Source organism: Hemicordylus capensis, chromosome 4, assembly GCF_027244095.1.
Source record: "Hemicordylus capensis ecotype Gifberg chromosome 4, rHemCap1.1.pri, whole genome shotgun sequence".
NCBI classification, from domain to species: domain Eukaryota; kingdom Metazoa; phylum Chordata; class Lepidosauria; order Squamata; family Cordylidae; genus Hemicordylus; species Hemicordylus capensis.
The window spans coordinates 69,277,944-69,300,147 of record NC_069660.1 but is presented as its reverse complement, the minus strand read 5'-3'; the positions used below and the strand labels follow the sequence as shown (position 1 = coordinate 69,300,147).

At 42.0% G+C, this 22,204-nt stretch overlaps 1 protein-coding gene across 6 annotated transcripts in view; it reads right to left on the bottom strand.

The window, feature by feature from the left end:
* PIK3C2B (phosphatidylinositol-4-phosphate 3-kinase catalytic subunit type 2 beta) overlaps positions 1–22,204 on the bottom strand; it is a 148,779-nt gene that overhangs the window by 83,197 nt on the left and 43,378 nt on the right. For 4 of the 6 annotated variants that reach the window (XM_053247859.1, XM_053247860.1, XM_053247857.1 and 1 more), the window contains exons 2-4: positions 9,844–10,853; positions 4,780–4,880; positions 3,003–3,157 (exon numbers count right to left, since the gene is read on the bottom strand). In XM_053247859.1, coding sequence (XP_053103834.1) covers positions 3,003–3,157; positions 4,780–4,880; positions 9,844–10,767 — 1,180 coding nt within the window. In that variant the 5' untranslated portion in view covers positions 10,768–10,853. Of the gene's footprint in view, positions 1–3,002; positions 3,158–4,779; positions 4,881–6,824; positions 6,870–9,843; positions 10,854–22,204 lie in introns of those variants that run through there. The other 2 variants (XM_053247861.1, XM_053247862.1) reach the window with 2 other exon arrangements.

The window sequence follows — 22,204 nt, the reverse complement described above, 5'->3', positions numbered from 1 at the left end:
CAGCCCAGCTGATTGGCTGGGCTGTGGAGGCGCCCAATTGGCTGGTGCACCCAAGAGAGAGGACGATTGGCTGGTGGTGACAGGTGGTCTAAGGGGTGAGGAGGCAAGGGGCGAGGAGAGGAGGAGGACCTGCCGAGGGGCGAGGCGAGGAGGAGGACCGGCCGAGGGGCGAGGAGGCAGCAGCCCCGATACTGGGGCAGGGCGTGGGGGTGCGGGGAGAGGTGACCGGCCCCAAAGAGCGCACAGATGCTCTGTGCGGGTTCGGCTTGTATCTTTTATCCACTGAAGGCACACACCCTGATTAGCACTCACAATCCAGACCACAGTGTGATACAATCAAAGGGCAGATGCCCAGCATAGCAGTTCCAGCAGAGCAAATAACTCCGGATGGGCAAAGTAAGGAATCCAAGTCACATACTACAAGGGGGCCAGATGGGCCTTTTGGGATATTGACCTAATCAGTATGAAGAAAAGCAATTGCCTAACACAGCGCATCAAAATACGCATGTCAGTTAATTAAGAAGTAGTATGATGAAGCGGAACTAGAGTACCCCATCTTTATGAAAGGGTTAGTTGATTTGAGCTAATATTGTGATCTTAGCAAATCACATTAGCAGCACTCTCCTCTGCATCTTGAATTTAGCCTGACCGATCATAAAGAGCAGAGAGGGAAATAAACGTGAAATTAATGAACTGGTGGATTTTCTTTATTTAAAAATTAAATGTCATATTGATACTAGATTTGTTAACAAGGAATGTTAACAAAAAAATCTGACTTTGCTTAATTGGATTTGTCCACCTGATTAACAAGGTCAGGCTGAACTAATTGTACAAATATGTGCTTCATTAGGCAAGTGAATGACATGAATAAAGCACTGTTCAAACGATTCATGGATGGAAAGCTGTCAGTCAGTCACAGGTTATATAAGCATTAAGATAATAATGAACAGCAAACTCCAAGATAACTCCAAGATAACTAACTCACCATTTCATATGGTGAGTTAAATATCAAACATTCAATAACAAAAGTACACACACAAAAATAGCAACACCGGACAAAATTGTTAAATTCACAAATACCACTCAGGACTTCCAAATTAATGATATTCAAGGTTTGCTTTATATAAAATATAGGTAACTAAGAATGAGGTGATTGCCTAATGACGCAGTGGGGGAGCAACATGCCCAGAGAGCAGGAGGCTGTTGGTTCGAATCCCTGCTGGTGTGTTTCCCAGAATATAGAAAACTATATCAAGCAGCAGCGATATAAAAAGGTGCTGAAAGGCATCATCTCATATTGCACAGGAGATGGCAATGGTAAACCCCTCCTGCATTCTACCAAGAAAACCACATGGCTCAGTGGTCGCCAGGAGTCGACACCAATTCGACAGCACAACCTTTCCTTTCCTTTATGAACGAGGCACAGAAAATAAAAGTCTGGGTTTCTCTCAAGTGCATTTTCTGGTGGTGGCAACATATATGCAATTATATGGAAAATAAAAATATCTATGGATAAAAGACAAAATGAAACCAAACAGAGGAGAAAGGCTGTTGATGCAGTGGTAGCACTGGGGGAGAAATTGAGGCAGGCAAAGAAGGGGCAAAGTGCATTTATGGGTGGACAAGCTGAGCCCCATATGTTAGATTTCTGAAACAGAAATTGGGTGGGTGTAGGTGTGGGGGGTAGCTTGTCCCCCACCCTTGTGTTGGTGTGCAGAAATGGTGTGCAGACCTCCAACATACTTTTTGAGTGAGGCTTCTACTTTCATCTGAAGTATGTGGCCATCAACTGCAGTTTGCAGGTGATGGCTAGATGGGGTTGTGTGCAACCCAATCCAGTCTGACTGTTCTTTAAAAGTTAATGGATTTTTCGTGTTAATTTTTTTTTAATCCTGCACTTTTTTCTTAGTGCTATATTTGTTCTAACACCGATCTATGCCACTAACATAGTAACCGAACACTGAGTCCTCACAGAATGGAAAGTGCAGTATCCTGGGGGTGGGGGAGGATAGTCATGGTGCCCATATTAGAGGGTAGTCATATAGGAAAATGAGGAGGGTATGCACTCCAGCACTCTCACAACTTCCCAAAAATGTGTTGGGTGGTGGTTGTTTTTTTAACAATGCAAAAGAATTCCCTGCCCTCACCCATGCCAGGGAACTGCTCTGGGTGCATGTGTGGGGGGCAACCTTGATAGTGTTTTACCATCAGTTGTATACTCAGTCTTTGATAACAATAAACCAGAATACTCAGAAACAAAATACAAATTTCAAAAGGCTTGCAAAACGTTATGGGCATGGAGGGGAAACATGTTGATAAACACCATATCACAAACACTACCAAGAAGGAGCACATGCAACCACATCCCACACAACATTCACAATCATAGTGGCCAACATCCTAACCCTGCACTTGCACAATCAACAAAGTTGTGGTAGTACAAGATTACACAGCTGCATGAAATCACAGGAATTTTCAAAAGTGTGCTATTGTGCAAGAGTTCCCTGCAAAACATATGAAACACCTTGTTGCACAAGCATGTTTGCGTTAGTACAACACTAGTCTGGAACACAAGCTCCAGACTTAGTGCAAGTAAGTAGTGCAACGTTCTTATGTAGCAGCAGCATTAGTCAGGATGTCAGCCAGTATATGTGTAAACTGGGTGGGACAATTGTATCCCACCCACCAATAAGGCTGTTTGAATATTGGGGAAATATGATATTCCTACAGAAGCTCACATACTATCTCAAGGCAAGATGGACTTTCTGAAAAAATTAGCAACAACACTGAATTTACTGCACCTGAACAAGTCTAAAGTGGCCCTGTGGGGTGATAATCATCATTTGTACTAAAAGAGCTAGAAAACCATCTCACTGGCTATACCCTGAAGAAGACAATCCTACGGTAGTATTTAGTATAACTGCTGGCAGTCCATAATGGGGAGTGCTTTTCCCCTCCTGGTGAGCTGAAGGTATGAGCTCCCAGTTCAAGCCACAACTTACAGTCACAGGTGAAAGTGAGAGGCTCCTGCAGGCTGTCATAAACCACGGTCACTTTCAAGCTGATCCCATGGCCAAGGTGTTCAGGGCTGAGGTTGACAGCGCTCCAGACATAACCAGTAAGGGAATAGTCCTTGGTACTATAGCCAGATCTCAATCTGTGAACAAAATAAGATAGGAAAGAAGGATTAGGTCCCATCATCATCCTGTGTCTGTTTCTCTGACATTCAACAGAATCTTCTTTTTGCCTATGTTTTTCAAATTAAGCTAAAGAGAATGAATAGCGTATTAATTCTCCTTTCTTCATACCATTGTATTAAGCCTTTGAGATGCTAAATAAATCTGTTTCACCACTGGCTTAAAGATCTCTTCTAAAATACTTTTACTTGTGTTAATATCTAATCTAAGATTACTGTCTAAAAGGACCTTGCATTTTATAATCATCAAATGGGAATGGTGGGGATGTACATGACTGTATGACCATAAAGAGGACTCTAATTGAATGGATGGATAAGTGCAGACATCTCATCCCCAGCGGCTTTGCCCAGCCATTTCCCCCCTTCGGTCCTACTGCTTCCCTCTCACTGTCCCTTAGGAACCTCACATCTTTCTGCCGCATCATCTGCACCTGTATTTATTTCCATTTTTAATATACCACTTTTCAGCAACAACAACAAAAGCCATCAAAGCAGTTACATAGTAAAGGAATAAGAAGAATATGGTCTCCTGTCACAAAGATGCTCAAAATCAGAGGACACAGGAGAGATGTCTACAACCTCTAGAAGGCATGCTAGAAGGGAATTGCTCTCCCTCTAAATATAATAGAGACACCACTTGAAAAGGTGCCTCTTTGTCCACTTCTCAGGCACTTAATCTTTCCTTATCTCAGCTGCCTCCTTCCCTTCAGTGTTATTCAACTGTAGCCAACTGCTGTGGACAAATGAGTACAACACCCACCAAAGAGTTGAATAGTGTATAAAAATGTGGGCAAGAGATGGGAGAGTCCTGACACAAAGAACATAACTGGTTTTTGTTTGCCCCGAAGCTTAGGAGAATGTGGTTCTGCTTCCCCAAGCCTTGCACTATCTCAGTTACGTGCCAGGCAGTTGCTTCATTGGTCGTTGCTCACGTAAACTTGGTCTAACTTTAGACTGGTTGAAGAAGAATGCAAAAATGGTCTAAGGGGAAAGGGAAGTATCATTTACGATTCTCAAGTAGACAATGAGATGCACTTTGCATGGCATGAGGAAAGAGATGCATGCGGGAGGAGCAGCAAGAAGCATACTTGCTGTGCATCAGAGAGACAGGCTTCTCCTCTCTCTTAAAACAGCACCACTCAGTCAGGCTGAGATGAAGGAGATCGCTCACATCAATTTGTGCAATGCACTTCAGCGATGCACTTTGTGGCACTCCTCAATACCTTTACTTGCAACTTTCAAAGCACAGGAAGAATGTGTCATCCACCTTCTGCTACTGCTGCTTTACTGTAAGCCACAACAGGCATTACAATCTTAAATAGATCCACCCTCATCCAATCAATTGTGGGCTTAGAATATTCTTTCTACTGGAACCATTGCTTAAATACAATGCAGCAAAAATGCTAGGGACAAAGAGGATTTCTTCCAGTTGCCAAGGATTAATCAACAACAGTAATTAATTGCTTGAGGCAGTCAGGCTATTGCAGCACTATATATACTTAGGCTACAAGCTGGGTGTTAGTCAATGGAAACCCTGGAAAGATGTCTTGATAAGTAGTTTTCCACCCCAGACAAGCACTTACATGTCCAGCATATGGCAGAAAGCAGCAACCTCTTCGTCCTTCTCCTCTGAGACCTCAAACAGCTCATAGCCATTGGCCACAGGACGATGGTGAGAAGTAGCCTGAGACCAAACAAGACATGCAAACAGAAAGCACTGTCAAGACCTTTGGTAACAACAGCCAATGCCATACAGTCCCAATTATTAGTACCAATCAGCAAGGGAAACACAGCCCTCCAAAATGGTTCTCGGAATGTCGAAATGTTCTGATCCAAATGGGGTTGCTTTGTTTCGAGCTCGAAACAGGCCCTTTATTTGAAGAGCATTCTGTTTCAAACTTGAAACACTCAAAATCGCCCATTTTGAGTCGGAACGGTCCATCCGCGAAATGTTCTGCACATCCCTCCAACTCAATCCACCTTCCCATGTCACTTTCAGCAGCTTTTCAATGCTGTAATGAAGATGGGTAAAGCTAAAATTTGAGTTTATGTGGCAAATCTAACAAATTTAATGTAAAGGGGACTGTGAAGACTGCCCATTTTATCCAGACTTTTGGCCAATGAGCTGTCATTTGCTCTTTTTAAACTTTTAGCTGTATTTGTTCTGCTTTTATTGAATTCTCAGCAAAGCTGCTGTGTAATTTTTATTTATTTGAGCTTCCTTCCTGCTCTTTATTCTTATATAAGTTTTATTCTTATTTGTAACTTTCCATTGTTTCCTTCCTAGAGCTGATTCATTCCATATTACACCAGGTAGGACATGTTGCTCTCGGTGCATAAGGGAGTGAGACAACTAAAGTGGGGACCTTAAACCCACTCCCTTATGCACTGGGAAGGGCTTGCCCTTCCTAGAACATTACAGGGCAAGTCTGCTTTAAAAGCAGGGAGTTTCAACTCTGCTTTTGGAGCTGATTCAGCAAGTCAGCTGCAGCACACTGGCCAGTGTCCCATCGCACACTGGGCGGGAAACACTGCCTTAAGGTACATTTTTCTATGTTTGCACTTGTGCAGCAGTTCTGACAGGAGCAGTTTTGAGGGGAAATGGGGATGTGTGCCCAGCAGCCTATAACTGGTCAACAGCCTGACAGCACATCTGCATCACAGATAATGGCAACTGCAGAACCAGCAAATGCTCTCTGCATGACACAAGTTATGCTTTCAATTTTTTTTAAAAAAGAACCTGCTTTATTAAGTCTCCTCTTTATCTTTGTTCCCATACTTCCACTTGGATACACAAATGCTGAACTGAAACAGCACAGAGTCCAGCAAAGATATTTCTTGCTGATTCACTCTTTCAAGCTTTTTTTTTGAACTGCAGCATTGTGTTTATTTTAATAGCACATTAGTTGCATGAATTATACTGATGTATAATTTGGATTCTTGATTAGATGACATTCCCCAGTTATTAGCAGATTGGGGGCAATTGTGTTATTATTCTGCATCAACTCTAGCTGAAACATGTATATTTCTAATAATAATAATAATAATAATAATAATAATAATAATAATAATAATAATAATAAAAATCACCATCAGCCAATTACAAAAAGCAGCTTTACTGGGAACAGCCTATATTCTGCGACGATATCTATAACAACTGACAATCAAATTCAGCCATCCCAGGTCCTTGGGAAGGACTCGATGTCTGGATAAAACAAACCAGTCAATAACACCTGTCTGACTGTGTAAACAAGAAATAATAATAAAAGAATATATCACAGCCAAGCGCACTTTAGAAAAGAGAGAGAAAATTCACAAAACATTTCACTGAATTTCCAATGACTCCTTCCCAAACGCCACAGTAGGATGAGGAGGAAGCAGAGTCAGAAACACTTTGAATGCCAGGCCGGGCCAAAGAGAGTGTGTGATGCACATGGCCTCAGAGCCTCAATTCACTCCTTCAAAGCACACAAAGGTCCTACTGTCAGAGCAATTAACCCACCAAATAGTTAGAGGAAGGGGGAGAGAGAAGGAGAAAGAGAGGGACAAAACACAAGAGACACTAAAGGCAATTTTAATGCTCTTTTATAATTAGTTTCTTGCACAGCAAAAGCAGAGAGCAACTTACGTAACCTCTGCTAGCAGCTTCCAACAGCATTTCTCAATGGGTGAAGGGAGAGCTCGTCCCATAAAGTTTTGAGACCATGGAGAGATTGCTGAGATTTATACCCTTTAGATCCCAGAGACATTTGTCATCTGCTCTTATCTCCCAAAACACACCTCCAACCTTTTCACAATTCCAGATAAGCTGGTAAAGGAGTTCTCCATGGTCCAGGCCTGGAATGTCCTGGGAATCCAGCTGTAGCAGCACTACAAAAGGGCCACAGATTCTTTGAAGAAGGGATTGACGAGGAAAGGCTAACATGGAAATAATATTCCTGATCCTTGCTTGCTAACAGGAAACAGTTAGCCTGTCACACTGCTCCTTACACATGCTGTTTTTTCCCTAAGGATCCTGTGACATTTCAAAAGCTGTGTATTGCTTCTGGGAAACAGGAGCACTAACAGCCAGAGGAAACTCCGATCTCTTTGCTGGACTCCGCCTTTCAATTAGACTTGTTGCACAGATCTTATAAATAGCACAACAGATGTACATAACCCTTCTAAGGCACAGTGTCAAAGCAGCTGATCCTGCTGATGTGGGACCACCAACTTCAGTACAGACAACATGCAAGAGGGACAACAAATCCTGTTAGTCACATTCAGATCTGGATTAGGAAGAGGAAACAGAATCTATTATTCCAGGAGCTCCCAGACAATGTTAAATGTGCATCTCTGTGAGAGTACCACCTGTTTTCAGTCCAACATTTTAGTGCCAAATGGGAATTTTGGGAGAGGTTCCCCCAAAACACAAGAGTTCAGTCCTTTTCAGGCATTCATTCCAAAAGGAGTGAACACACATGGAGGGGGAGCATTGCAGGGACAGACTCCACCCCCAAACTATGAGCATTAGAACATCTTATTGAGCATCTGCAAGCATGGGGGCTTCCTACAGACAGTACAATGAATGTGCATAGGTTGGGGTGTTACCTGCTGCCATAATGGTTCTCCCCACATATTTATCAAAATGTTTTCTATCATACTTTTCAGGCCATGAAACCACTCAAAGCAGTTTACAAGATTAAAAGATACAATGTAAAAACACAAAAACATAAGCCAACTAAAAGCAACAACCTTTCAACGTATCCCTTCCTCACATTCATTCTACATGAAATGAACCTCAAAAGAGCTAATATGTTACAGGGTTGTGCATTAAATATAATTTCACAGATATATTTAAGAGAACACCTTCTCCCTTATTTATTTGATTGACTGATTGATTGATTTCTATACCACCATTCCAAAAATGGCTCAGGGTGGTTTACACAGAGAAATAACAAACAAATAAGATGGATCCCTGTCCCCAAAGGGCTCACAATCTAAAAAGAAACATAAGATAGACACCAGCAACAGTCACTGGAGGTACTGTACTGGGGGTGGATAGGGCCAGTTATTATGAGCCCCATTGCCTACTGAGGTCATCTAGGGAGGTCTCTCAGCAGTTACCACCAGCTCATCTGGTAGCTACTCAGGGACGGGACTTCTCCATTGCAGGCCTGAGGTATTGAAATGCACTCCCTGCCTAAATAAGAGCCTCCCCATCTCTGACAGTTTTTAGAAGGGCCATTAAGATGCATTTATTCATCCAAGCATTTAATTACACTTATAAAATCTTTTATGGTTTTAAATTGTTTTAATTTTTGTTTTAATCTGTTCAATAGCCCAGCGTCATGAGTTTTGGGTGGTGAGAGTGTGTGTGTGTGTGTGTGTGTGTGTGTGTGTGTGTGTGTGTGTGTGTGTGTATCTCCCCATCCAGCCCCAGAACAGTCTCTTTGCAGTGATTATTGCTGAAGCCTCTCTTGAGGTTTTTTTTTTAAAGACTGTGAGCCCTTTTGGGGCACGGAACTGTCTTATTCCTTTTTTAAAAAAAACTGTAAACTGTAAATAGATGTAAACACTGTAAATGTGTATATATATTCTTAATAGGGCCTGGCATCCTAGTGCTCTGCTGCTTGTGCAACTAACAAAGTTGCGCTAGTATAAGATCATGTTGCTGGGTGAAATCACAGGGATGCTCAAAATTTTACACTTGTGCAAAACTTCCCTGTGAAACCTATGAGTGGACTTATTTTCATTTCATTTCATTTTCATTTCATAGCCACAGTCCCAATATGAACACAGGCTCTAGGAGGAAGGAAATATATACTCAATATACTAGTGAACCTCAGCAAAGGTCTCTCTCTCTCTCTCTCTCTCTCTCTCTCTCTCTCTCTCTCACACACACACACACACACACACACACACACCCACTATCCCAACCCTCCGGACTTACTTCACTCAGCAGTAACATGAACTGGACCTCTGCTTCATTTCCCTCCTCTACACCTACCAGGGAAGGGAGCAGAAGTGTTTTGAGCCAGCGAGTACAGTGCTGGCCTAGAGTGTTACTACAGAAACAGTCTTGGCCAGCACTCTAGTGGCCCAGTCCACTTCCCTCTGCTCCCTTCGCCAGCCTCTGCCTTTCAGTAGAGTGAGAGCAGGATGGGGAAAGGGGCCATCTTATTTTATTCATTCAGTCATTCATTCATTCAGTTTCTATACCGCCATTCCAAAAATGGCTCAGGGCAGTTTACACAGAGAAATAATAAATAAATAAGATGGATCCCTGTCCCCAAAGGGCTCACAATCTAAAAAAGAAACATAAGACATACCAGCAACAGCCACTGGAGGGATGCTGTGCTGGGGGTGGATAGAGCCAATTACTCTCCCCCTGCTAAATAAAGAGAATCACCACGTTAAGAGGTGCCTCTTGGCTAAGTTAGCAGGGGTATCTTGGATTGTCTCTCTGATAAGTGGAGTGGCATAATTTAGCAAAGCACTGCTCAGGTCGAAGGAGGCAGAGTGAGGCAGTGGTGCTCTGAAAACCTGCCACTCCAGGTGGCCTCCTAACCTTGCCTCATGGAAGAGCCATTCCTGTTCCCCCTCTATCATACACTCCAGGTTCTTCTTAAGCATACATCATTTTGATTGCATAAACATTATCTTACCGGATCTGCTGAGATCCTTCTGTTCTTGTTGGGTGCAACATTCTTCCGACCATCAGACCTGGAGACGTAGGTCCTGGGCGGGACCTGGGGAGGCATAGTTTTGCTGCGAGCAACTGGCTTTCCACTGCTTTCTTTCTCAAATATACTTCTGCCTTCCTTCCAGCTCCAGGCAGCTTCCCTCAGAAGATCAGTGTCATAAGTTGACTTCAGGTTCAGCCGTGTGATAGCATCGTTGATACCATCATAGTCCACTGTGGTATACGGGTCCTCTTCTGAGATTCTACGGCCTAGCAGTTTTCCATCAGTCCTCTCCTGGGCTGAAGAGAACATGTTGATATCATTGGGTTGGGACCCTTTGAGGGAGGCTTGATTCACTTCAGGGGAGTTCCAGATGGCAATGCGAGGAGGCAATGGTGGAGGAGAAAGCTTCTTGGGGGAGCTGCTGCCACCGCTGTTGTGGCGACTTGTGCCATTAAGAGGCTCAGTGAGGAAATCACCCCCTGTGCTGTCAAAGATGTACAAATAGTCACTGGAGAGAGGTCCCTTACACCAAGGCTGGTTCTCTGGCTCAGAAAGCATGCTAGATGAGGTAGTATTGTTGGTTCCAAAAGCTCTTGAAACCTCCTGGCCAGAGAGTGCATTGTAATTGAGGGTGGGGTCTGAACCAGAAAGGCCTCTCATGACCTTGATATTGCGGCAGTCATTCCTGACAGTAGGTTTGTTGTAATCCAGAATGGGATCATCCCAGGAAATGAGAGGTTGGTCAGCATTTTGCTTGGCTTGGCTCTCCTCTTTGTCCTGCCTCAGGCGGGACAGGGCATCATACTCCATCTGCAGGGCTTCTGCAAGAGCCAGCTCCTTACGGCTGATTCCCACGGACTCCAAGGACTTCCACTGCTCTCCATTGCCTCTGGTTGCAGACATCTCTTGGGAAACCAACACTGAAACTAGTGACTATTTGATGCTCGGTTCAGGGGTTAGGAACAAAGGCATGCTGCGCCACTGGCCATCTATAAGTGAAGAGACCAACAGAGAATGTAAACAGACTGACTCTCCTTAGGAACAGTCTACTCTTATGAGTTTCTGGTTGGCCTGTACTTTAAGAGGGAAGGGAGAGGGGAAGCAGGCCTTAATTTAAGCCTGAAACTGTAAGTATTCACCTGTCCTTTAGGAGAACAAGAATCTTCTATAGAAAGTACAACCGTATAGAAAGTATAACCCTGTGAACCACCCAGGGACCTTTTTGTATAAGGCGGTATAGAAGTGTACTAAATAAAATAAATAAATAATATACCAGGTTCATATTCAACAACTATCATTAAATAATTGATGTTTATCTCACAATTTGCCTTAGAATACTCAGGCTGGTTTCACGCATAGCATGGCACCTGAAGTTGCCACAAACCACCGTAGCCCTAGGTGCACGTGCAAGCTCTGCTTCCAGTCCCGGTAATGATACATGAGAGTGATAATGATAATGAGAGTGGTCATCATATCTGAATATGAATACAACGAATAGTCATATACCGCTTTTCAATTAAAGTTCCCAAAGTAGCAGTTTACATAGAAATAAATAAATAAATAAATAATGGCTCCCTGTCCCCCAAAGGGCTCACAATCTAAAAAAGAGACATAAGATAAACACCAGCAACAGCCACTGGTGGGATGCTGTGCTGGGGATGGATAGGGCCAGTTACTCTCCTCCTGTTCAATAAAGAGAATTTTAAAAACATCATTAAAAAGATGCCTCTTTGCTCAGTGTAGGAACCCAACATCTGTAGCTTAGATTTGAAGTCAGTGACCAAGGGATATGGTTACCAAGACCAGAAGCAGAGGCTCTCATGAGGATGGGTGAGAGCACACGCTCCCCAGACAGCAGCAACCTCAGGTGCTGCCATTAGGTCTAAACTCACCCTCACATTTCTTCCCTGCAGGAAGTTATGGGACTGATCCCATAATAAAATAGATATTTTTCTTTAAGGATAAGCAAGCTCAGAAGTCCTTTGGTTCAATCCATGTTTTCAAGAGTGTCCCCACTCTCCTTCATGAAATATATTCGACCACCATTAGCACTGAACATTTGCGTTTTATGCCAACGGAGTGTCAGGAGCTAAATAGAAGCGACTCATTCCCTTTCCAGAAAACTCAAAAATGAAAATTAACAGCACACTAGGCATATTTACACAGCCCACTGTGTTCAGTTAAGCTTACTCCTAGGAAAATGTGCACATAATTGCAGCTTTAAGTATACAAAACAGGGTAATGTTTTGTTACCCCTGCTAACTTGGCAAAGAGGCACCTTTTAATGTGATGATTCTCTTTATTTAGCAGGGAGAGAGTAACTGGCCCTCTCCACCCCCAGCACAGTACCTCCAGTGACTGTTGCTGGTTTTTATCTTATGTTTCTTTTAGATTGTGAGCCCTTTGGGGACAGGGATCCATCTTATTTATTTATTATTTCTCTGTGTAAACCACCCTAAGCCACTTTTGGAAGAGCGGTGAAGAAACTGAATAAATAAAATAAAATAAATAAATAATGTGGAAACAGAGGGAAAAGTTAGGGGTTGACAAAAAGTGTAGTGAAGCTTGGGGAGAGGACAGCTATCCAAGGTGGTAAGGAAGATGCAACCAAGATCCATATGATAATACATAGCAAAGGAACAGACTTTAATAGGGAATGTGATCTATAGCATATCTGCATGCTAAACAAACCATGCCAGCACAGCGGCTGACCATGCCAGGAACTCCTGCTGACAACGCCCTTGGAGGACCCCCTGGACCTGGAGAAGACCCTCCGCTGTCAAGCACCCACGCCCAGAGGCTGCAATTGGCAGAAGAAGACTGGCACGGCCCTGCCGGCCACACACAAGGTGAGACTGGGATTCGTCCCTCCCTTGGACCTTTTGGACATTCCTCTCACTGAACTTCTTTAATATTTGACTCTACCCAAACCCGTAGGGACTTGCGTACAGTGATGTATTCTCTCTGCCTTTGCAACCACACATTCGTTGGTACGCGGCCGTGTTTTATCGGGAAACTCTATTCACTACTGCTTTTGTAAACCATGTGTTAAACATTCTCTACTAAGAGTCTTCTAAACTTGTTGGGGTGTTTGTCTGTGTTAAGATAGTCACTTCTAGTAAAACTGGAATATTTGGCTCTAAATCCATGTTGTTCACAAAACCAAAGAATGAAAGCCCTCCTCACATGATTCTGTATGTGCAAGGATGTATGAAGGAGGGTCAATATCATGCCCACTGGCCCCCACCCCAGATCTTCTGAACAGAGCACATGCACAAATGAAATGAGCACAAATGGGCACTGTTCAGGTAAATGTGTGGAAGCCAAGGCAGATACAAGTACAAAAGTGACCACCCCACCCCACCCACATTAATTTACTGTATACATCATGCCACAGCTTATATTAGCTAAAATTATAAATGGCTTCCCAATTGTGCTTTTGTTAGCCACTTAACCTACATTGAGTCTGTGGCTCCAAGTAAAATATTATGACACACTTTGATGCTGCACATATAGACAAGCTATGGCTGCAACTGTATGCATACTTACTTGATAGTAAGCTCTATTTAACTCAATAGGAATTACTTCCAAGTAAGTATGTGCTGGACTAGACTATACATAACCCTTAACAGCTGTCAAAGCCAATTGTTATCCAAGCGCACAAAGTTGATCGCACCATGAGCTACCCTGAAACATGCACCATTTCAATCCACTCCATCCTTCATCCCTTCGCGACTCATATGCAGAAAGAAGAGAAAAGCCACATTTGAACTACCTTCCTTGCTGACCCCGGTCCAAAGTATGTAAAAAACACAATGACCACTGAGTTCTCAATGGCAGTCAGATTCCACTCAGCTGACACATTCTACGCTGCAGTTCTATTTGCTCGGGTAGACTGTGAGATCTGTGCTAGGTAGGCCAGCAAGACTACTCAAAGGAAGATTATCTGTATCTCATTGCTGGTAAAAGAAATGCAATGGATGTGCGACAGATCACAGAGAGCAGAAGAGCCTCAGGAGATGCTTGCAGCATTGCAGGCACCACATTCCTGAAAAAGATGGTCTATTCAGCAGTTCTGCAATACAACTGCAATGCAAGGAAGCAACAGCCATTAGCAGTATGCTACAAGACTGTTTTAGTCAATCGATCTTCAAGTGGAGGGAAGGGGAAATGTTGGCCACACCCTATTTTTACTTTAAGCATAATAAATTTGCTAGTGTTTGATCTCTAGACTGAGCTGTTGACCAAACACCCACTTCTCAATCTCACTCCATACATCCATATTACTTCTTGCTTTCAAATCCATATCTAGATGACTGGAAATTACAGGGTGCATTCTTCAACATTAGACCAAGGGACTTTCTGGGAAAGCGGAGAGGGGGAGGAGAAGAAATGCTCAATTACGACAAATCTAAAATTATGTGTTTCACCAATAAAATAAAAAAAATTGTATGGATGCTAGATGGACACCGACTAGAACAGGTAAATCAAATAAAATACTTGGGGGTAATTTTTCAACACAATGCTGGGAAATCAGCACATATAAGTATGGTCACAGAGTTGGCAAAACGCAGCACAGCAGCAATCTTAAGATTTTTTAGAACTCAGGATGCAGGCTTCATACCAGCTGCCTTAAAGCTCTATACTGCAAAGGTCATTCCGCAATTATTGTATGGTATACAACTAGGTCCATACTCAAGGTTTGACACTTTGGAAAGAAGCCAATCAGGGTTCTTGAGGAACTTACTTGGCACTCCAAAATGTACAGCAAATGTGACTTTAAGGACAGAGGCTGGCTTTATAAAAATTGAATCTTGGGCCTGGCTTCTGATTATTTATTTCTGGTTGAAAATACATCTGCGACCAGTTGGTTTAATTCCTGAGTTTCTCTCAGTTAGTCCCCAGTCACTATAGTGTGCTACAGTAAGTACGAAACTCACCTCTCTAGGCTTAGACCCAGCTCAACTGCTGGAACTGGGTCTAGCGAATGCAAAAAGAGTAGTGAGACAACGCTTTGTTGATATTGAGATCCAAGAAAACTGGGCTGCGCTTCCAGAATTTTATAGAGTTATAATATGTTATAATTATAATATAATTTTATAGAGTTATAATAAAAAAGAATTTTATAGAGTTATAATATGGATCTTTCCCCCGCAAAATATCTGTCGACAATTACTTTTTCTAAGTTTTGATGGATATTCATGAGAGTAAGGGTTAATTCCTTTCCATCTGCACTTCTAGCTGGGAGGTTTCAGGGTGTGCCTTTAGAAGAACGACACTGTAGTTGTGGGTCAGGAGATACAGAAACTGTTGCACATATCCTTCTCCACTGTAATCTCCATTTATATCCCAGGGAACGCCTTATTGTTCCTTTAATATGTAAACTGGTAGATCAATCCGATGATAACCTTGTAAAAACATCTGCTTTCAGATAAAGATGCTTCAATTTCTGTTTCTGTAGCTAAGTTTAGTTATATTGTTTTAAAAAGGTATAATGGGATATCATCCCAATTTTAAATTGTGTGTGTGTGTGTGTGTGTGTGTGTGTGTACACACACACACACACACACACACACACACACACACACACTTTAATGCTTACTAGTTTTTATTCTGTTTGGTCAATGACTGTAAATAAAATTACAATACAATACTTGTTTTCTGGAGACAGCCAAAGACATTTGGGGATCTAAGCAGTGAGGCCATCACAAAATGACCTTAATTTTGGTGTTATTTTTAACTGTGAGGTGTGGTTCTCAGATATTAACTGAAATAACCAGTGCTTGTCATAAGAGCACACATATGAATGAGATATATCAAGGCTGTTATCAAGGTCAGAATAACTTTGCAGCTGCTGAGAACCTGGGGTCTTCAGAAGGGCCCACTAATGATCCAAGAGACCACCTCTGTGGCCATAACCTTTATGTAGTGGTGGTGTAACTCTTGGTGTGCACAGGTAGTAGGGGACCCATGTAGGGCAGTTTGCAGGGACCCCCCTGAAACCTGGAGTTGGCTCAATGGCCTCCTTCCACCTTCTGCACACACACACACACACACACACACACACACACACCTGTATCACATCTGCTGTACTTATTTTGCCAGGTATACTGGTTGTTGAACCAGCCTTCTCCCCTGCCCACCCAGTTGTCTGAAAGGCCCCCATATGTTCCTTCCATCTGACCTTCCATGTGCCTTAGGTTGCCAAACCTCAAGGATTGTCCTGGAGTCTCCAGGAATTGGCAGCCACTTCTAGGTCACTTTTGAGAGCAATCCTGAAGATTTTAATGACCCGATATTGTAAAAATACTGGAAACAATACTGAGGATGGGGGTGGGGGGTCTCCAGAAATATCTTCATGAGGAACAAAAAATTTTGGTAACTCTATATCTGCCTTATAAAGCTGGACCAGAATCCTGTGCTTCTGGGAGCAGAGTTCCAGGGCTGAAAACGAATGGCAATTTAAAAGAGTTAAGGGTTTGGTATTGCATGAGGGAAGAGAGAGAATAAAGGTCATTTACAATGTTTTGGGTTGACCTAGGACTCTGAAACTCACTTCAGCGTGGACAGAGAAGCTCTCAAGAGTGGAGCTCAGTTTGTTCTATACACTTTCCAGTTTTTCTTATTTGCAAATATTTGCATATTTTCATATTTGCATTTGGAGTTTCTGATTTTCCAAATTATTTATTTATTTAATTTATATACTGCCCTCCCTAAAGTGGCTCAGGGTGGTTTACATTAAAATAAAAGACACATAACAATGAAAATCAAAAACCATTTCAAAGCATATTAAAATTAAAATTATTACCTTAAAATTAAATAAATTAAATTAAATAGAATTATTAAATTATTAATTAAATTATTAAAATTAGAATTATTGTTTGAAAACAAAGGGAGTTCTTATATCCTCTTGCTCCAACAGAATCTATACATCTCTCTGCTGCCAGTTTAGGGAACAACAAGGTATGATGTCAGGAGATCTGCACTTGGATCTCACTGTTTATTAAAAGTTGGATCATGGTGATAGGGGATTATTATTATTATCATTATTTCTTGTTTACACAGTCAGACAGGTATTATTGGCTGGTTTATTTTATCCAGACATTGAGTCCTTCCCAAGGACCTGGGATGGCTGAATTTTATTGTCAATGTTGTTGCTGTTATTATAGATATCGTCGCAGAATATAGGCTGTTCCCAGTAAAGTTGCTTTTTGTAATTGGCTGATGGTGATTTCTGTGGCCCCTATGGTGTTGAGGTGCTCTTCAAGGTCTTTTGGAATTGCACCCAGGGCGCCAGTTACCACTGGGATTATTTGGGTCTTTTTCTGCCACAGCCTTTCAATTTCAATTGGTAGATCTTTGTATTTTGTTATTTTTTCTATTTCTTTTTCTTCTATTCTGCTATCCCCTGGTATTGCTATGTCGATTATTTTCACTTGTTTTTCTTTCTTCTCGACTACAGTTATATCTGATGTCTTGTGTGGCAGAAGTTTGTCTGTTTGTAGTCGGAAGTCCCATAATATTTTTACATCTTCATTTTCTTCAACTTCTTCAATGTTATGGTCCCACCAATGTTTGGCTACAGGTAGCTTGTATTTTTTGCAGATGTTCCAGTGTATCATCCCTGCTACCTTGTCATGCCTTTGTTTGTAGTCAGTCTGTGAGATCTTTTTACAACAGCTGATTAGGTGGTCCACTGTTTCATCTGTTTCTTTACAAAGGCGGCACTTGCTGTTTGTGGTGGATTTTTCGACTTTTGGTCTTATTGAATTTGTTCTTAGTGCCTGTTCTTGTGCAGCCAGTATTAAACCCTCTGTTTCTTTCTTCAGGTTGCCATTCTTAAGCCATTGACAGGTCTTGGTGATGTCTGATTTTCCACTTATATTGTGCAAATATTGACCATGCAGTGGCTTATTTTTCCATTTTTCTGCTCGGTTCTTGACTTGTTCTTTCTTGTAGGCCTGCTTTGTTTTATTGGTGTTGAATAGTTTTGCATTATTGACCATTTGAAGTGCATCTTCTTCACTGTCCTTGATATATTCTTCAAGGCCTCTTTTCTCCTCCTCTACTGTTTGATGGACTTGCAGCATTCTTCTTCCACCTGAGCTGCGAGGGAGGTATAGCCTATCGATATCACTGCGGGGGTGCAGAGCATGATTGATGGTCATGATTTTCCTGGTCTTACGATCCAGCGTCTCTAGTTCTGCCTGGGTCCAGTCTATTATTCCTGCAGTGTATCTGATAACAGGTATAGCCCAGGTGTTTATGGCTTGTATGGTGTTCCCGCCATTGAGTTTGGACTTGAGGATTTTTCTAACTCTCCTGATGTATTCACTTCCAATTTTTCTTTTAACTTCAGTCTGTGCAATGTTATCAGCCTGGAGAATGCCCAAGTATTTATAATGTTCTTTCTCTTCCAGGTTCTTGATGTTGCTTCGATTGGGCAGTTCTATTCCTCTGTTTTTGTTATTTTCCCTCTGTTCATTATTAATGCAGCACACTTGTCTAGTCCAAACTCCATTGCTATATTGCTACTGAATATACGGACAGTGTTTAGCAGTGATTCAATTTCTGACTGGGACTTTCCATACAACTTCAGATCGTCCATGCAGAGCAGATGGATTATTTTACTTGATGTTTTAGATGTTTGGTATCCGAGGCCTGTTTTGTTTAGTATTTGTGAAAGTGGGGTCATGGCGATTACAAACAACAGAGGGGATAGTGAGTCCCCTTGGAAAATGCCTCTTCTAATGCTAACCTGTCCAAGTGTCTCGCCATTGATTGTTAGCTGTGTACTCCACATGCTCATTGCTTTTTCAATAAATATCTGAAGGTTTTTGCTGACACCAGTTGTTTCTAAACATTTTAGTATCCATGTGTGAGGCAATGAATCGAAGGCTTTCCTGTAGTCAATCCATGCAACACTTAGATTGGTTTTTCTTCTCTTGCAATTTTCTAAAATCATTTTGTCAGTCAGCAGCTGGTCTTTTGTGCCTCTGGTGTTCGGGCAATTTCCTTTCTGTTCAACTGGAAGCTGTTTGTTAGTTAATAAGTGTTGCATCACTTCATTTGCTATTATTCCAGTTAATAATTTGAACATGGTTGGCAGACAGGTTATCGGTCTATAATTACTTGGAACTGCACCTTTTGCTGGGTCTTTCATGATGAGATGAGTTTTCCCAGTTGTTAGCCATTGTTCAATATCACCTCCTTGCAAAATGTGATTGAACTGTTTTGATAGTTGTTTATGAAGGCTTGTTAGGTGTTTAAGCCAAAAGCCATGCAGTTCATCGTCGCCTGGAGTAGTCCAATTTTTAATTTTCTTTGCTCTTTCACTTATTAATTCTGGTGTTATTATTAGATGTTGCATTTGTTGGTTACATCATCATCATCATCATCATCATCATCATCATTACATTTTATATCCCACTCTTCCTCCAAGAAGAGGAAGATCACAAGGGGATGTGATCAGTGTTGGGGAAAGGGGTTAAATATGTCCCCCAAGTAGCTATATTCCCATGGGATCAGAACACTGGCTGATATCCTGGCTAAATTATTCAACAGAAGTGCTCTGAAATTCAGTAGTCCTTTAGAGTAACTCCTGAGTAGTACTATTGAATAACTTAGTCTGGATGTCAGCCAGTATGTTCACCCACACCAGGCAGCTTCAGGGAGTGATTTTCATTGGGGAAAATGACACAGGGTTAGCCTGACCACCCAGCACTGTGGTACTGATCAGATTCAGGGCCCAAGGCTGCTATTAAACTTCTAAAAAACAGTGGGTAATCTGATCACAGATCTCCTGATGTCACATCTAGTTTGGCCTTTAGCTGCATCATAATAATACGTTTGGGAACCGAATCCCTCTTTTTCAATGGATTCATTAGGGCTTTTTACATTATACTCGTGCTCTCTTACTAACCCATGAAAAATATATTTCCATGTTTTCCCAGAAGTTTAATTTGGCTGTATCAATACAGATACAGGGGAAATATCACATTTTTTGTTGCTAACAAAACTAATTGTCAGGAACAAAAATTTTGTTGTTGCTGACCTAACATGACATTTTAAAAAGGTGCTCTCCTCTGTGCGGCTTCTAAACATCTATACTCAGATACCTGTAATTATTCTCAAAGAGATAACTTGTATTTTTTGAAGTCTTTAATTCCCAAATATTTCATTCCCATATTGTTCCATAGTATCTGACAAATTGTTGATAATATAGTTCAACTACATAAGGTCTCCTGCACTGCTTAAGTGAAGAAGAAGAAGAAGAAGAAGAAGAAGAAGAAGAAGAAGAAGAAGAAGAAGAAGAAGAAGGAGGAGGAGGAGGAGGAGGAGGAGGAGGAGGAGGAGGAGGAGATGATTGTGAGCTCTTTGGGGACAGGGATCCATCTTATTTATTTAATATTTCTCTGTGTAAACCACCGTGAGACATTTTTGGAAGGGCAGTATAGAAATCAAATCAAATCAAACAAACAAACAAATAAAAGAAGGGCCTCGGTATTTGCAGGAGTTCTGTTCTCTGCTACTACTGTGGATATAGAAACCACTAATTGTCTGCAATGGAATCCTGATTCCATTGGGACAATGGAATCATGGGGGTTAGATTCCCGGAGCCCCAGAAATTAGCAAAAAAAAAAAAACTTTTTAAAAGGCTTTAAAGGGCAAAATAAAAGTGCTCTGCCATGCTCTGTGGATCTCCGGTGATCCAGCAATGCCCGCCCCCCCCCCCCCACCGAGTAAAACAGTCTTGTTTTTATTTCCCCCCCATGATTTCCCACTTTTCCCTCAAGTAAACAAAATACAAAATGGCTCCTATTCCCAAAATGCCTCCAACCCACAAATACACAGTTAACCCCCTTTTTGCCGGATCTCATTTGCATATGCCGAGGTTGGGTGTCAATCACCCCACAGCAGATACGCGAAACCGCAGATGGTGAGTCCATGAATACGAGGGTCCTACTGTACTTTTAAAAAATGGAGGCTCTGTATTGCAGAGTATTTATGCAACCTTCCTCCACACAGACTAAGCCACCCCTACAAATTCTAGGAAAATTACAGAGGTGAGTGGAATCTCACTAGCAATATTTTATTACAATTTTGCAATGTTCCTCCCAATTTGAACTAAAGTAATCCCCAAATGCTGGAGCATACATTCAAAACACTTCACTGGAAGTCTGGCAGGGGCTTTGAAGAGGTGTCCTATTTTGTTGGCATCGATGGGACTGTATCTATCTTCCTTAGTCCCCTCACTACATTCCATCAATCTGTGCTCCAGGCACTTAATTAATAGTACTCTGCTTGATCAAAACAGCTTGCTGTGATTTGTATAGGGGGTGGTGGATAACACTCAACATTCTGTTAACACTGTTTTCTCAGGCAGTAAAAGAACCACACTAGAGGTCCAGGCAGCGCACAATAAGCAACGTGGTACAAATGACAGCAATAGATAAAACTAGTGGAAAACATGACAATGCCAGATGAGAAGTGCTGTCACATCCTGTGCAAATCACATGGTCATGGCTGCAAGGGAGACTGAGATTAATAGGTAGCTCTGTCTCGAAGCCAAAGTCCAGCCATTATATCATTGGTATGGGGCTGGTTCAGACATCATGCGGAACCTCAGTTAAAGTTGGACTTCACACAACATCTCTGAGCCTCAGGAACACATGCTATTCGCTCCCCTGCCCTCATGAGTGTCTATTTCTAATTTAAGTTAAAATAAACCAAAATCAGTTGTGGTGGCCGATCCAACCGATCTTGGTTTATTCTAACCTACTTACTTGAAAAAACTTCGATCTTCAACTCATTTCAAAGCTCGGTTTCAGATCACAGTTTATTCTAGCTAGGTAGGCTAGAATAAACCAGGACTGATTGGTTTAGATGTTACAACCAATCTTGGTTTATTTTAATCTAAATTGGAAGTAGACGCTCATGAGGGTGGGGTAGGGGAGTGTGTGTTCTCAGAGGTGTTGCACAGAGCCAGGCTTTAGCTGAGTTTCCTTATAATGTTTGAACCATGGAAAGTTTTCTTTCAGAATGTCCAGTGTGTCACTGTATGAGGCAGAGAGTTGCTCCAAACAGGGGCTCAATGGCTCAGATGCATACAGAGGAAGCTCAATCAAGAGACAGCTTTTCCATGTAATGGTCACAGCTGTACATGGTGCATTAAGAAAATGAGTTTTTCCTTTGTTTCAGAAGATATTTATCAGATGTTGATCCTGCCCCTCTTCCAAGAAGCTGAAGAGAGCACACGGGTCTCCTCACCCCCAAATCTTAGACTCCCGACAACTCTATGAGGTAGATTAGGCTGAGATAGTGATTGGCCCAAGGTGAG